Raw genomic sequence first — 10,897 nt, 5'->3', positions numbered from 1 at the left:
GCTTGTTTGCATTTAACTTTTACTCAAAAGTTATTTCTGTAATATCACCCAAATATTTTCATAAATACTTTCACGAAAGAAAATGCTAAATAATACTTAATGCGTTGGTAGGATGATTTTAATGTAATCATGGGTGATTTTCTGCATTATTGGAAAGGTAAAAAAAAAAAAAAATCACATAATGATGAAAGGAGTGAAACGCGTGGAGAAGGTAATGTACAGTATTATCTTCATTATGTCTAGACTTGGATGAAATGGCGAAAGTGTTCCCATAAAAATAGCCAATTGAGACGAATTCCGTCTAACTTGACCAATTTGTTTGAGTATGTGGTAAAATTGGAGCAATTCATGTGTTTAACGGGCCAATTGAGACGAGAAAATGTATAGTGAGTTGGATGAAACTTTAAAAAAGATGGGTGAACTGTGGTACACCTTAATCTAAAATTAACTCGTATCTACATCTTAGTCCAGTATTGACTGGATGGTCACTCAGAGTCCGTTGGATTTTTTTTTTTTTATTTTAGTCAAAACGCCAGAATTGTATTTAGTATATCATTTTTTTAGACCGTAACATATGTGTGAGGTAAAAAGAATGATTGAAAAACATATAAAAAAAATATTCACAAAAAACAAACGCAATATAGATTTTTCTTCGCAGGGATCGAATAATTAATTTGAATTGATTAAAGATTTGGGAAGCCGGCAGACGCATGAACTAAAAATAATGTGTAACTATGACTTAATTTGTCCTCTTCGTGGGGAGGAGTTGGTCAAGATTGAAAATCATTTATTACAAATGCCGTTTCTTCAGATGAGAAAACAAAATTGAAAATTCCTATAAGTTCATATGGTGGAACTCTGGATAACGATGCCGACCTCATAAGCATAAGCCGGAGGAAAACGGAAGGAGCACGACAACCGCGTTTTGGGTTTTGAGGACCCCGGCCCGAAAGTAATATCTGGAGGATTGAAACTGGGTGTCTGAATTTTCCGTTTTAGTAACCCTTTTTTTTTTAATTTTCTTTTAATTCTGGGATTGAATTATAAGTAGTGCTTCATTAATAAATATGTTCAAACTCAATGAAAGATTGCAATCTTATCATCAGAAGGCAAATCAATGGCATAATACGTTTCTGGAGAAGCAAAAAATGGATGTGGTTGCACTGCGCCCCCACATTCATTGTTGGCGAAGGACTCCTTTATGTGAAAAATATATATATAAATTACTAATTTGTCACTTTCCCTTTCGCCCAAGTCTCATCATTATCATTATAAATAGCAAACAAACAAAAGATCGGGAGCCCCCCAAATGCGTCGCTTAAAATTTGTCGTTTCGGCTCGTATTGGTAGCCCCCAGCCGGCCGGTTGTTGATTGGGGCCGCTATTTCAGGCTTCACTGATTTTCTGTCCAAGACCACAAACATATTTCGATCCACTAGAGTCCAGATCAGCAAACCCCACCATCCATCCATCCGTCTACGGCATTCATGACGGCTATGACGCACTTATTGACATGCTAGTTTAGGTGAGGTTTTGACAATTTCACTCCTTAAGTTTTATAAATTATAATTACCTCTTTTAATATAGTAAAATACTTGTAATGCCCTCCACTCAATAAATAATTTTAAGGTACAAAATTAATTGTCAACGAGACTTTGTGTATATATATATATATTTTTATCGTAACAGGTATTGATATTATTAAATATGCAATTTGAGATATTTTGAATGACTATTTGATTTTAAAACTTATACTTAGATAATTGTTAAGAATTTATTTTATTATTTTATACAAAATATGGAAGAAAATAATTGAATATATAATAATTTTCTTTCTTAGTTTTGTACAAAAGAGCAATTTAGAATTTTTGAAAAAAAATCTAAATTCTTGAACCTACATTATTACTAAACAATCAAAGTATAAAAGAAGTATATGTAATTTTCAACGCTTGAGGGGAGCTCTTTGTAATTGTGAGAAAGCTCGGGGGGATTGTGAACTTATCCCTTTATTTAATACCGGCACAGCGTTAAACTGATTTCTGACATACAAATACAGAAGGAAAGGATCCACAAAAAAATAGTAGATATCTCAGAACATTTGCATATTTAGCAATCATCCACACCACCGAATTCTCGACCCACATTTTGCCATTTAGTCATCTGTGCTTATTTTTTCTGTCATTTCTGCCTCTCTTTCTGTACTCTCGCTTTTCGACGGGATAGTGCTTCTTGATTAAAAGATTCCGCATGGCTGTCTTCACAGCCTCGGCAGCTGATGACAACACTTCTTTTTCGATTGAAAGAGTTCCCTGCAACTTTTGAAGGACCAACTCTCTTCCTGGGATGTCCTTATCATCTAAGAGCGAAGCCTTGTGCTCTTCTAGTGTTGCTATATTGCTTTTGCTGAAACCGGAGAGAACCCGAACCCTAGCTAAAGATGCTAAGTCAGAACCTTGTAAGCTCGATACACCCATCACCATCCATAAAAATTGTTTCAATGAGTCAGATCCTAAGCTTGTAGGTATGAAAGGGTCTTCACTAATGGAAACCACCTGTAATTTTATTGAAGAAACTTATATTAGGACATCACCTTCCCGGGATAAGCAGGAGAGGAGATGTATCACCATCATAGAGGAACCTAAGGTAAATGATATGCCACAGCTCAAATTATAATACCAAAGCGAATTCTTGCCAAAATGACGATACTCCTTTCAAGTCCACATGCATCCTTAGACTTGAGAAGATTAAGTTTGAAAACTACTTCAAATATTGCTTTAGCATCAAAATTTGAGCTCGGGCATTAACATCAGGCAGAACTTAAAAGAGTCGAGAAACTGTTTAGAAAGCTAACCAACTTTCAAAGTTAAAGGTACTCACTTTAAGAACTGAAAGAGTTCGAGCAGAAATATCACAGCTCAACAGCATAATCCCTGGCAAGCTACACAAAGAAGAAGAAATCGTTCAGAAAAAAGATTAGGTGAAAAAGGAATCAACTGAAGCTTCACATTTGTGGTAAGGAGAACTAACCTTTGTAGGGCGACTGCAACTAATGAACCGTCTTTGGTGGCACAAAGATCAGTTACTGCAGGTTGACACTCACCTTCTTTCCCATCAGTCTCTAAATATCCTGCCTTCACGAGCATAAAACAAAACAAAACTGAAACTTGAGAATGATATAACTCATCAGCGCCATGTACCTACTGAGGAACATTAGACTTGAAAATTCCATTAGATAACTCTACAACTCCTCAAGGGCAAAGAATCACAATAGTTAATCTTTTTCACTATGAGTGCTCAAACACAAAATTCGTTGGCATGATAAGCAAAAAAGGGCCATAAAAGGCAGTACACCACATAGAACAACTAAGTACTAGGTTTTTAATCGAAGCATGGGAAATGTGACAAGACAGGTGCACAAAATGTCATTTAGAAAGAGAAAGCAAGGCTACCTCTGTTCCAACAGCACAGGTATCAAGAAGAGCACCACAGGTGAAGTCCCATAAGCGAACCTAGAAATGTTAGCAATTATATGAGCATTTCAGGAAAAACTCTTATCAAGTACATTGCACAGAAAAGTTTTGAAGTATCAGTCTTCCAGTCAACTCACTGTTGAATCACCACTTCCAGATATTAACAACCCCTGAGGGTAGTCCTGACCAAAAACAAAGGCAAGACAGGACACAAACCTGAAAATAGACATTTAAACAAGTAAATTACTATTACATCTTTTGAATTAATAATCTCATAATACAACAAGCTCCAAACTGTGAAAGCAAAACAGAAAATAAAATTCAGAAGTGTCATTTCAAAGGCTATTATATGCTTACATTCAACTTTCGTGGAATAAGATCCACCTACCATGTTTCGCTAGTTTCCTATTGCAGTCAAGGTTGCAAAAATGACTAGCATTCAAGTTTCCTGTAATGGAATAAAGACAAACTACAGGCATAACTATTAAAAAAAAGGTAACTTTTGCTCAATACAACTCTTAATAATATCCTTAATTAAGAAGAAAAATTCTTGATTCAATTCTTAGAGGACAAAAAGCAACCGACTTTTAATGTTTACATCAAGAAACTCATTTTCCAGGCTCTAATAATCGGTATCTGAACATTAAGGCACTTACTCTGTATGACCTAGACAAAAGCTTTGTATCTCATGAGCTCCATCCAACGGATTCTTCGGAAACACAGAAACCTGTCATTAAGGAAATACCCGATCCTTCCTTTAAATACAAAATACAAACCTTTTGAACATTAACATCATATGTTGGCATCTTATAATCTAATTTCCTTCTAAGTGCTGGGAAAGTAATGTTACACGGATTTTGAAGTCCCGATCAGCACTAATGATGAACCGACCGTCTGGTGAAAATTCCTGCTAAATGAAAGTTCCATTAAAACAAACTCACCATGTTTCTAATAACAACAAAATATTGAGCATAGCGTTAATGTGATCTCAAAGATAATAGATTTTGCACTTATCCAGTTTTACAACGTGCAAAAATTTTAAAAGCATAACAATGATTAAAAAAATATAATGGTAGTAACAAGAAAGGAGGACCCCTTATGCCCTGTAATTGGATGTTGGTAGGACTCGAAACCGTGTAAAGAGAAAGCAACAACAATGTAAAATAATTGAAACATGACATACCAGGCTAGTTATGATGCTACAATAGTGAGAAAGAATCGGGATCCCTTTCTCATTCGTAGAACCCTGTTCTCCGCTAATCCCTTGAGTATCCACTACATATACAACGCCAAATTTGTCGGCAAAACATACAAACAAACCGTCACTGCTTATGGCAACAGCACTCACCTTCTTCTCCGACACCCTGAAATGCATACAGATAAAATTTATTTTACCGGAACAGACAAAATATCAAACACATCGACCACATATGACAGTAAATTTGGTGTTCCTGATTAAGGGGAAAAAAAAACCAAAAAATTTCCTCGAAAAACCATCATCCAAAGGCGTAACTTACACCGTAGAAATACAACGCCAAGTAGTAGTAGCCCAGATTTTAACAAGTTTGTCATCACCGGCCGATACAAAGAGCGTCCCATTGTTGGCCCCATAACGAATTGCTCTTATTGAATCTTTATGCACATTGGTACTCGATTTCCCATCCAGGTCGTCGCTATCACCTAACGTAACCGCGCAACCTTCTCTGCAATGAAATTTTTATGTGGTAAGCAGCCATCTCATGACTAACTTCAAATTTTACACCGATGTTTTTTTCAAGAAACTGAGCAAAACGAGAAAGGCGTAGTACTGGAGATTGAAGACGCGGAGGTCCGAGCCGACGGCTACGGCCACTGATTGGTGGGCCGGATGGACAGCTATTAGGGCTGGAGCTATCTCCGTCTCACGGTTCTGGTCGCCGTCGTCGATGTTGGGATCCTCCATTTTCACCGCAACTCAGGCGGCCTGGCGGGTGTTAGGGTTTAAACTTTCGCCGGGGTTTAAATTTTGTCTTTGCCTTACCTTTATCAAGTTATTAGGCCTATCGGACCATCAATTTCAGAATGGGTCGATTCTGTTATCAAGGGATTCCAATGGTGATACATGAGAGCCCAAGTTTACATGGGCCAAGTCTAAGAAAGAAATAATAGGAAAGCCCACACCTTGCGATTAAGAATAACAAAGGACAAAAATTTTCGAGGAAGCAAAAGAAAGAATCAGCTACAGAGCAACAAAAATTCATCTCGTTCCAACAACAGATAACAAAAGAAGTACCGAAGCTATGAAAAAACAAATATGAAAAGGGCGACCATATCCATATCCTTCTTGCTATCACTACTGGTCTAACACAGTAATTCCCAAAAGTAAGCATCACAATTGACTGACATTTGATCAGTTGCAAACCATAACAATGACACCTTCTAAATATTCAACCAGGGAGCACCATCAACACAAAGCAATACAGAGTCAAATACATTCACAAGAGGGTGACTGCCAAAGGAGCACACTTCCCTTCTTTGAAGCAAAGAATATCCAAAAGCCCCACATAGCAGGATCTCATCTAAATAGGACAACATCATAAAGTCATGATTTTGCTGGGAGCAGCCTAAATTCTCAGCTGTGTGCAGCCAAGGATGGTACCCCGACACCTAGTCATAGGAGCAACCTGACGCCACACTGGTCTGTCACCTCCGAGGCTCAGGACATCGACATCTGACATTAACTTAATGTCCCAATTCCACCTCTCCGGACCAATTACCCCTCCGATCACATAAATATCTCCCGCCACCCCAATCATTGCAAGCCCAATTCTTCTGCGGAACTCTGATGCTGAAACAACTATTTTTCTTGATTCTCCTTCCTGCTTGTAGATGAGGCCATGGCCATGGCTCATTACATAGAGCTTCCCCTTGACAACTGTCATGGGACCTTGAAGCCAGCCGTATTCATGTACTGTCCAACCTTGCTTTGCACTTTCTAAAACCTGCACAGTCGCCAACCCCTTGTGCAATACATGAACCTTGCCCCCAATAACCACTCCTGAGCAAGCAGAATTATGTGTATGGTGCAATTCAGGAATTGATGCCCAAACATCCTTTTCGGGATCATAAATCTCTGCTTTAGAGATTGATTTCCTGCAGCTGGTGAAACCACCTGCAACAACTATTTTTCCATCCAACACACCACATGCAAACATTGCACGCGGAACAATCATGGATGCACACAGGGCCCAGTGCCGGGTGACAGGATTATATGACCAGACTTCATCACTAGCAAAGCTTCCATCCTGATCACCAGTCAACGGATCCACTGCATCACTGCCACCACCAAGCACAAACAACTTTCCGGCAGTGGAGACAACACCGAAGTGGGCGAGATGCCTTATGTTTGATGGGAGAACCGGAAGAGTAATCCAAAGGTCACGTAGAGGATCGTAAAGCTGCCACAAATTGTCAGGCTCAAATGCACAGACACACAAAAACTCCTCAGTTGAGTTTACTTCTTCTCGAGCTTTGAATAGTTCGGTGCTACGAATGGCAGCTCGCCACGAGCGAGAAACAAGTTCTAGCCTTGGATGGAGGCAAAAAGGAACCCGTGCAAGACACCTTAGAGCAACAGCATCAGGGAGACCTTCAATTAGACCAGACATGACTACGACACTGGCATGTATTGAGTTCTTCTTGTAATAATCGTGACCTTTCTGCCTGAAAATGGAATATAAATCAGTGTCAGAAACAGGTTAATCAATACCATATTTGAACCAAAGTCGTCCCTGAACAACTGAAACTTTATGTGCAACTGTCAAATTGTTCCTGCCTGAAGTATGTAAGCATATATGCGAAGATATTTGGGAAAGAGGAGGCAATACATTTCCTCAGGGTATCAAAGATAAGCATAAGACATTCCAGACCAGAATCCTATTACTAGCAAGAAATACACAGATAGGCTGGCTTTGTTTAGTCGGTAAATTACTTTTCTAAGAAAACATGTCTTGATAGATGTACTTGGTCTCATGCATGAGACAAAGCAGAGCTAATGATCCTGTTCGCCAGAATCAGATATAATAGATACAACCACAATCTAGGCTAAAAGATGAGGAGAAAAGGAAAAGAAGAGGCAACCAGAATGCAGAGCCTTATTCAGTATCTCCAATGAAACAAGAGCATTCTAGGAAGAACATTGACGGAGTTTGCAAGTGTGTTAACAGCTAACATGTATTCAAGCAACCCATGAATCAACAACATCCAATACTCCAATATACACTTGTGCAATCATCATCCACCCAAAATAGCATGATTTTAACAAAGAATTACTTCTTTAGTCATGAAAGTTGGGCAAACTGTGCCTATACTTTATATAACTTACAAACAGGATCCAAAACTAAAAGCACATTTACTTGTTCATGACAAAGAAAACAGCAGCTTTAATTGTCATCTTCTATAACAGCTGCAAAAGCAGGAAAAAAGAAAAACCTTCCTTCTTGGAAAGGAAATAGCATCACAAGAATACATAAATGAACGACTTATCAGAACCATAATTTGACAGCACATGCTACTGTTTTAAGTTTAACTATCTTATATATACACACATTAAATTAATTTAATATTATAAAACAAACATAAAGGAGCAAATTAATCATCCATTCAAGAATGAAATCCAAGAAGTTCAGAAAAATTAGTGTGCTCTAGATATATGGCCAAACACAATCATCAAGGAGTAGACAAAGAAGACCGCAATCAGATAGTCATAAACACAGAACCTTCAAAGTAACTATCTACAACGGTTTAATCAATATCCTAACAGCAATGTTTTAAATAGGATTGTTTCTACCCAGTTCAACAAAATAAGTCTTCCGATTTGTGCATGGGTATGAAGAGTTGCACCATCAGCATGATTAGTTTTTATCCCTATCTGGAGAAATTGGGTCTTATAAGTTTGTTCTAGTTAAGAAGCAATAGAAAGTGCAATTTTATGAGATCAGTGCAAAGATTCTTCAGAGATATTTCACCAAATATTATTATGAAGGGAACCCAACTACATACTCTTGCTGTGATACTAAGTAATTCCCAAACTTCAAATCACAAGGTGCCTAAATGAAGTTTCTCTTTATGCTCCCCCAACTGAATCTACTTCAAGTATTGCATCTATAAGTTATCTATATACATCAAGTATTACATCACTTACTTTCACCTGAACTTGGATTGAAGGAATTGACCACAATTACATTGAATTCTGAATCAATAACAATACATAATTAGTTCTTCAGTTTCATGCAAGATTTCATACCTTTGGTAAACTAAAGTATAACCGTTAGATCTGCAGGAGCCGATCTGGAAAGCACCCTAATTTCTATCACTTTCCGAAACCAGAAATGATGAGTACTATATAGAGAAAATGGTTTACGTGACAAAATGAAAAAGTGAAAGGAGAAGCCACGCTGCACTGTTGCTAAGTAGACTTCACTGGTGCATCATTTGTCGGTCCTTTTGATAAAAGTTCACCAACATGTCGGCTTAACTACACAAGATAACAAATCCAAATGGGCATCCTATTCAAAATGTCGGCTTCAACACCGTTCCAGTTGCACTTTTTCTCAATATCCTGAATTTTCTAAAAGGAGCACGTCTGTATCCTACAGAAAATAGAGTAACACTTGGAGGCACAGAATCATCCCAAGATGCATGAACAGATTCATTTTTGCCCTTTGTATTCCTATGGAAACTATGTACCTAAACATGCATGGATATGTAATGAAAAGACATTAGAAGCTTAATTATGGAAAAATTACCAAGACAATAAAGGTTAGCTTTGAAAACCAATGAGATTTTTGAATAGGTTATCCATTCAAAAAATGGCTAAGTTTCTTGATTGGGGCTTCCTGGGAATACCAGATAAATCAAATCAAATAACAAGGCAAAAGAGTAATGCTTTACCACAAAACCATGTATCATCCACCTAGGAAATAAATCTTTGCTTCCAACGCTCTTTTAATCCCCGGATAACCATTCAGGAAATTTGTATGCGGTCCAATAAATGACTTGCCCATATTGCTTGCAAGTTAGAAGTCTAGGAACATTAAATTCTCCCTAAAGATAGCCTCGGATTGAAGGTTCAAGAAATCATGGACTTTAGTGAAGGAGAGCAATCTCAACAAGTAACTAACTACAAGTTGCAGGTGGGTTTGTTATTGTCAAGTGCAAATAACATATGATCAATTTTTAATCAGGAACAAGATGAGAATAGCTGTATCCTATGCTCTAAATATGCTAGGAAAGAAAAACAAAAACTTTCTAACTGAACAACAGAATAAGATTTCTACTTCTCATTTTCTGATTCAGGCCCTATTTTCTGAAACTGAGAGCTAAACCTTCAACTCAACAGAAAACCTAGTAGAAACAACTTCCAACAAATGTCAACAAAACAAACCTGCATAACCAGAATTCAATAGCAACACCTATCACGATAGAAGTGGTATAACATTAGGGTCAAATTTACGTGCTAATGATCAATCCACAGAAAGGCAGAACCTACCATCAAAAAAATTAGTCGACAATTTCGCACTCCAAAATCCAATTGATTCCTGATTCGACTCTCCACATCTTTTATCATTCAATCAAACCATACAATCCCAGAACCAAAATAATTAATCAGACGCATGCAATTGGCCCTAAACAACAAAGAAAGAAGTATGCTTCAACCAATTTCATTACAAGCAATAACCCACCTTCAATTCAACGTAATGACAATTCGGTTTAACAGAATTCCACAAGGAAACAGTAACAACAATACAAAAACCCAAATGGGCTGACGCAATTCATCTTAAATCCAATTTCAGATAGTCTGATTCCTTACAGAAATTGATTCCAAAAAAAAAAAAAGGAGTCCCTTCAGATGGAGAAAACGATTTACCTGAAGAACAGACGTCAAATTTATCACAGAAGAGATAGGGAAAAATGAAAATCGTGCGTTGGGAGGCTCTTGTTCCTTACTCTCTGACTTGAATTTTCGGTTGCTTTAATTTAATTCAAGAAGCAATAACAAAACTAGTAGTAATACGGAAAAGGGAAACGCAAGAAAATGCTCGTGGGTGTTGTATTTGTGTGTAGTTTATGTGTAAAAAGGATAAACTTTTTTATAGACTGATAGTATATATATCATCAGTATTGGATATAGGATAATTCATTTAAAATTAAAATTAAAATTAAAATTTTATTCATATATTATGTATTTAATTGAAAAAAATGTGAAAAATGTCATCCCCAATCCTAGAAGATTTTGGTTTATTTTACCCTAAACAGACAAAATTACCAGACTTTGAAAAAAAAAACTTTTTTTAACAACAGAATTTGAGTGCGCTATGCGGATATTCCATACCGTCTGTGCAAGTTATTTAGAATTTTGGACAACCCCGGATTGGAACTTTGTAAAA

The 10,897-nt window shown here is 37.2% G+C and overlaps 2 protein-coding genes across 3 annotated transcripts; both read right to left on the bottom strand.

Annotated features, from left to right (window-relative positions):
* Positions 1 to 1,988: 1,988 nt before the first annotated feature.
* LOC113716233 (uncharacterized) lies at positions 1,989 to 5,519 on the bottom strand. Its single transcript, XM_027240530.2, has 10 exons — positions 5,279 to 5,519; positions 4,988 to 5,173; positions 4,654 to 4,834; positions 4,321 to 4,377; positions 4,127 to 4,197; positions 3,608 to 3,686; positions 3,450 to 3,509; positions 3,028 to 3,131; positions 2,878 to 2,938; positions 1,989 to 2,552 (listed from the first exon to the last, which is right to left on the bottom strand). Exons 1-10 carry the CDS (start codon positions 5,410 to 5,412, stop codon positions 2,157 to 2,159), a joined length of 1,329 nt encoding a protein of 442 aa, XP_027096331.1. The 5' UTR covers positions 5,413 to 5,519; the 3' UTR covers positions 1,989 to 2,156.
* A 141-nt stretch (positions 5,520 to 5,660) lies between these two features.
* On the bottom strand, positions 5,661 to 10,598 carry LOC113716223 (F-box/kelch-repeat protein SKIP30-like). 2 transcript variants are annotated; one of them, XM_027240521.2, is made up of 2 exons: positions 10,378 to 10,598; positions 5,661 to 7,172 (listed from the first exon to the last, which is right to left on the bottom strand). In XM_027240521.2, the coding sequence occupies exon 2, from the start codon at positions 7,115 to 7,117 to the stop codon at positions 6,074 to 6,076; it is 1,044 nt and encodes a 347-aa protein (XP_027096322.1). In that variant the 5' UTR covers positions 7,118 to 7,172; positions 10,378 to 10,598; the 3' UTR covers positions 5,661 to 6,073. The 2 variants fall into 2 exon arrangements, with proteins under 2 accessions (XP_027096322.1, XP_071920414.1); XM_072064313.1 differs by lacking the exon at positions 10,378 to 10,598 and adding an exon at positions 10,000 to 10,358.
* Between the last annotated feature and the right edge of the window lie 299 nt (positions 10,599 to 10,897).

The sequence above is a fragment of the Coffea arabica genome, chromosome 1e, assembly GCF_036785885.1.
Source record: "Coffea arabica cultivar ET-39 chromosome 1e, Coffea Arabica ET-39 HiFi, whole genome shotgun sequence".
NCBI classification, from domain to species: domain Eukaryota; kingdom Viridiplantae; phylum Streptophyta; class Magnoliopsida; order Gentianales; family Rubiaceae; genus Coffea; species Coffea arabica.
This window is presented reverse-complemented; position numbering and strand designations above follow the sequence as displayed.

Coding starts and splice junctions, on each gene's coding strand:
- LOC113716223 (XM_027240521.2), bottom strand. CDS start 7,117: ATGTCTGGTCTAATTGAAGGTCTCCCTGATGCTGTTGCTCTAAGGTGT.
- LOC113716233 (XM_027240530.2), bottom strand. CDS start 5,412: ATGGAGGATCCCAACATCGACGACGGCGACCAGAACCGTGAGACGGAG. Junction 5,174..5,278: donor CTCCGCGTCTTCAATCTCCA/GTACTACGCCTT, acceptor ATTTCATTGCAG/AGAAGGTTGCGCGGTTACGT. Junction 2,553..2,877: donor GAACTCTTTCAGTTCTTAAA/GTGAGTACCTTT, acceptor ATAAAATTACAG/GTGGTTTCCATTAGTGAAGA.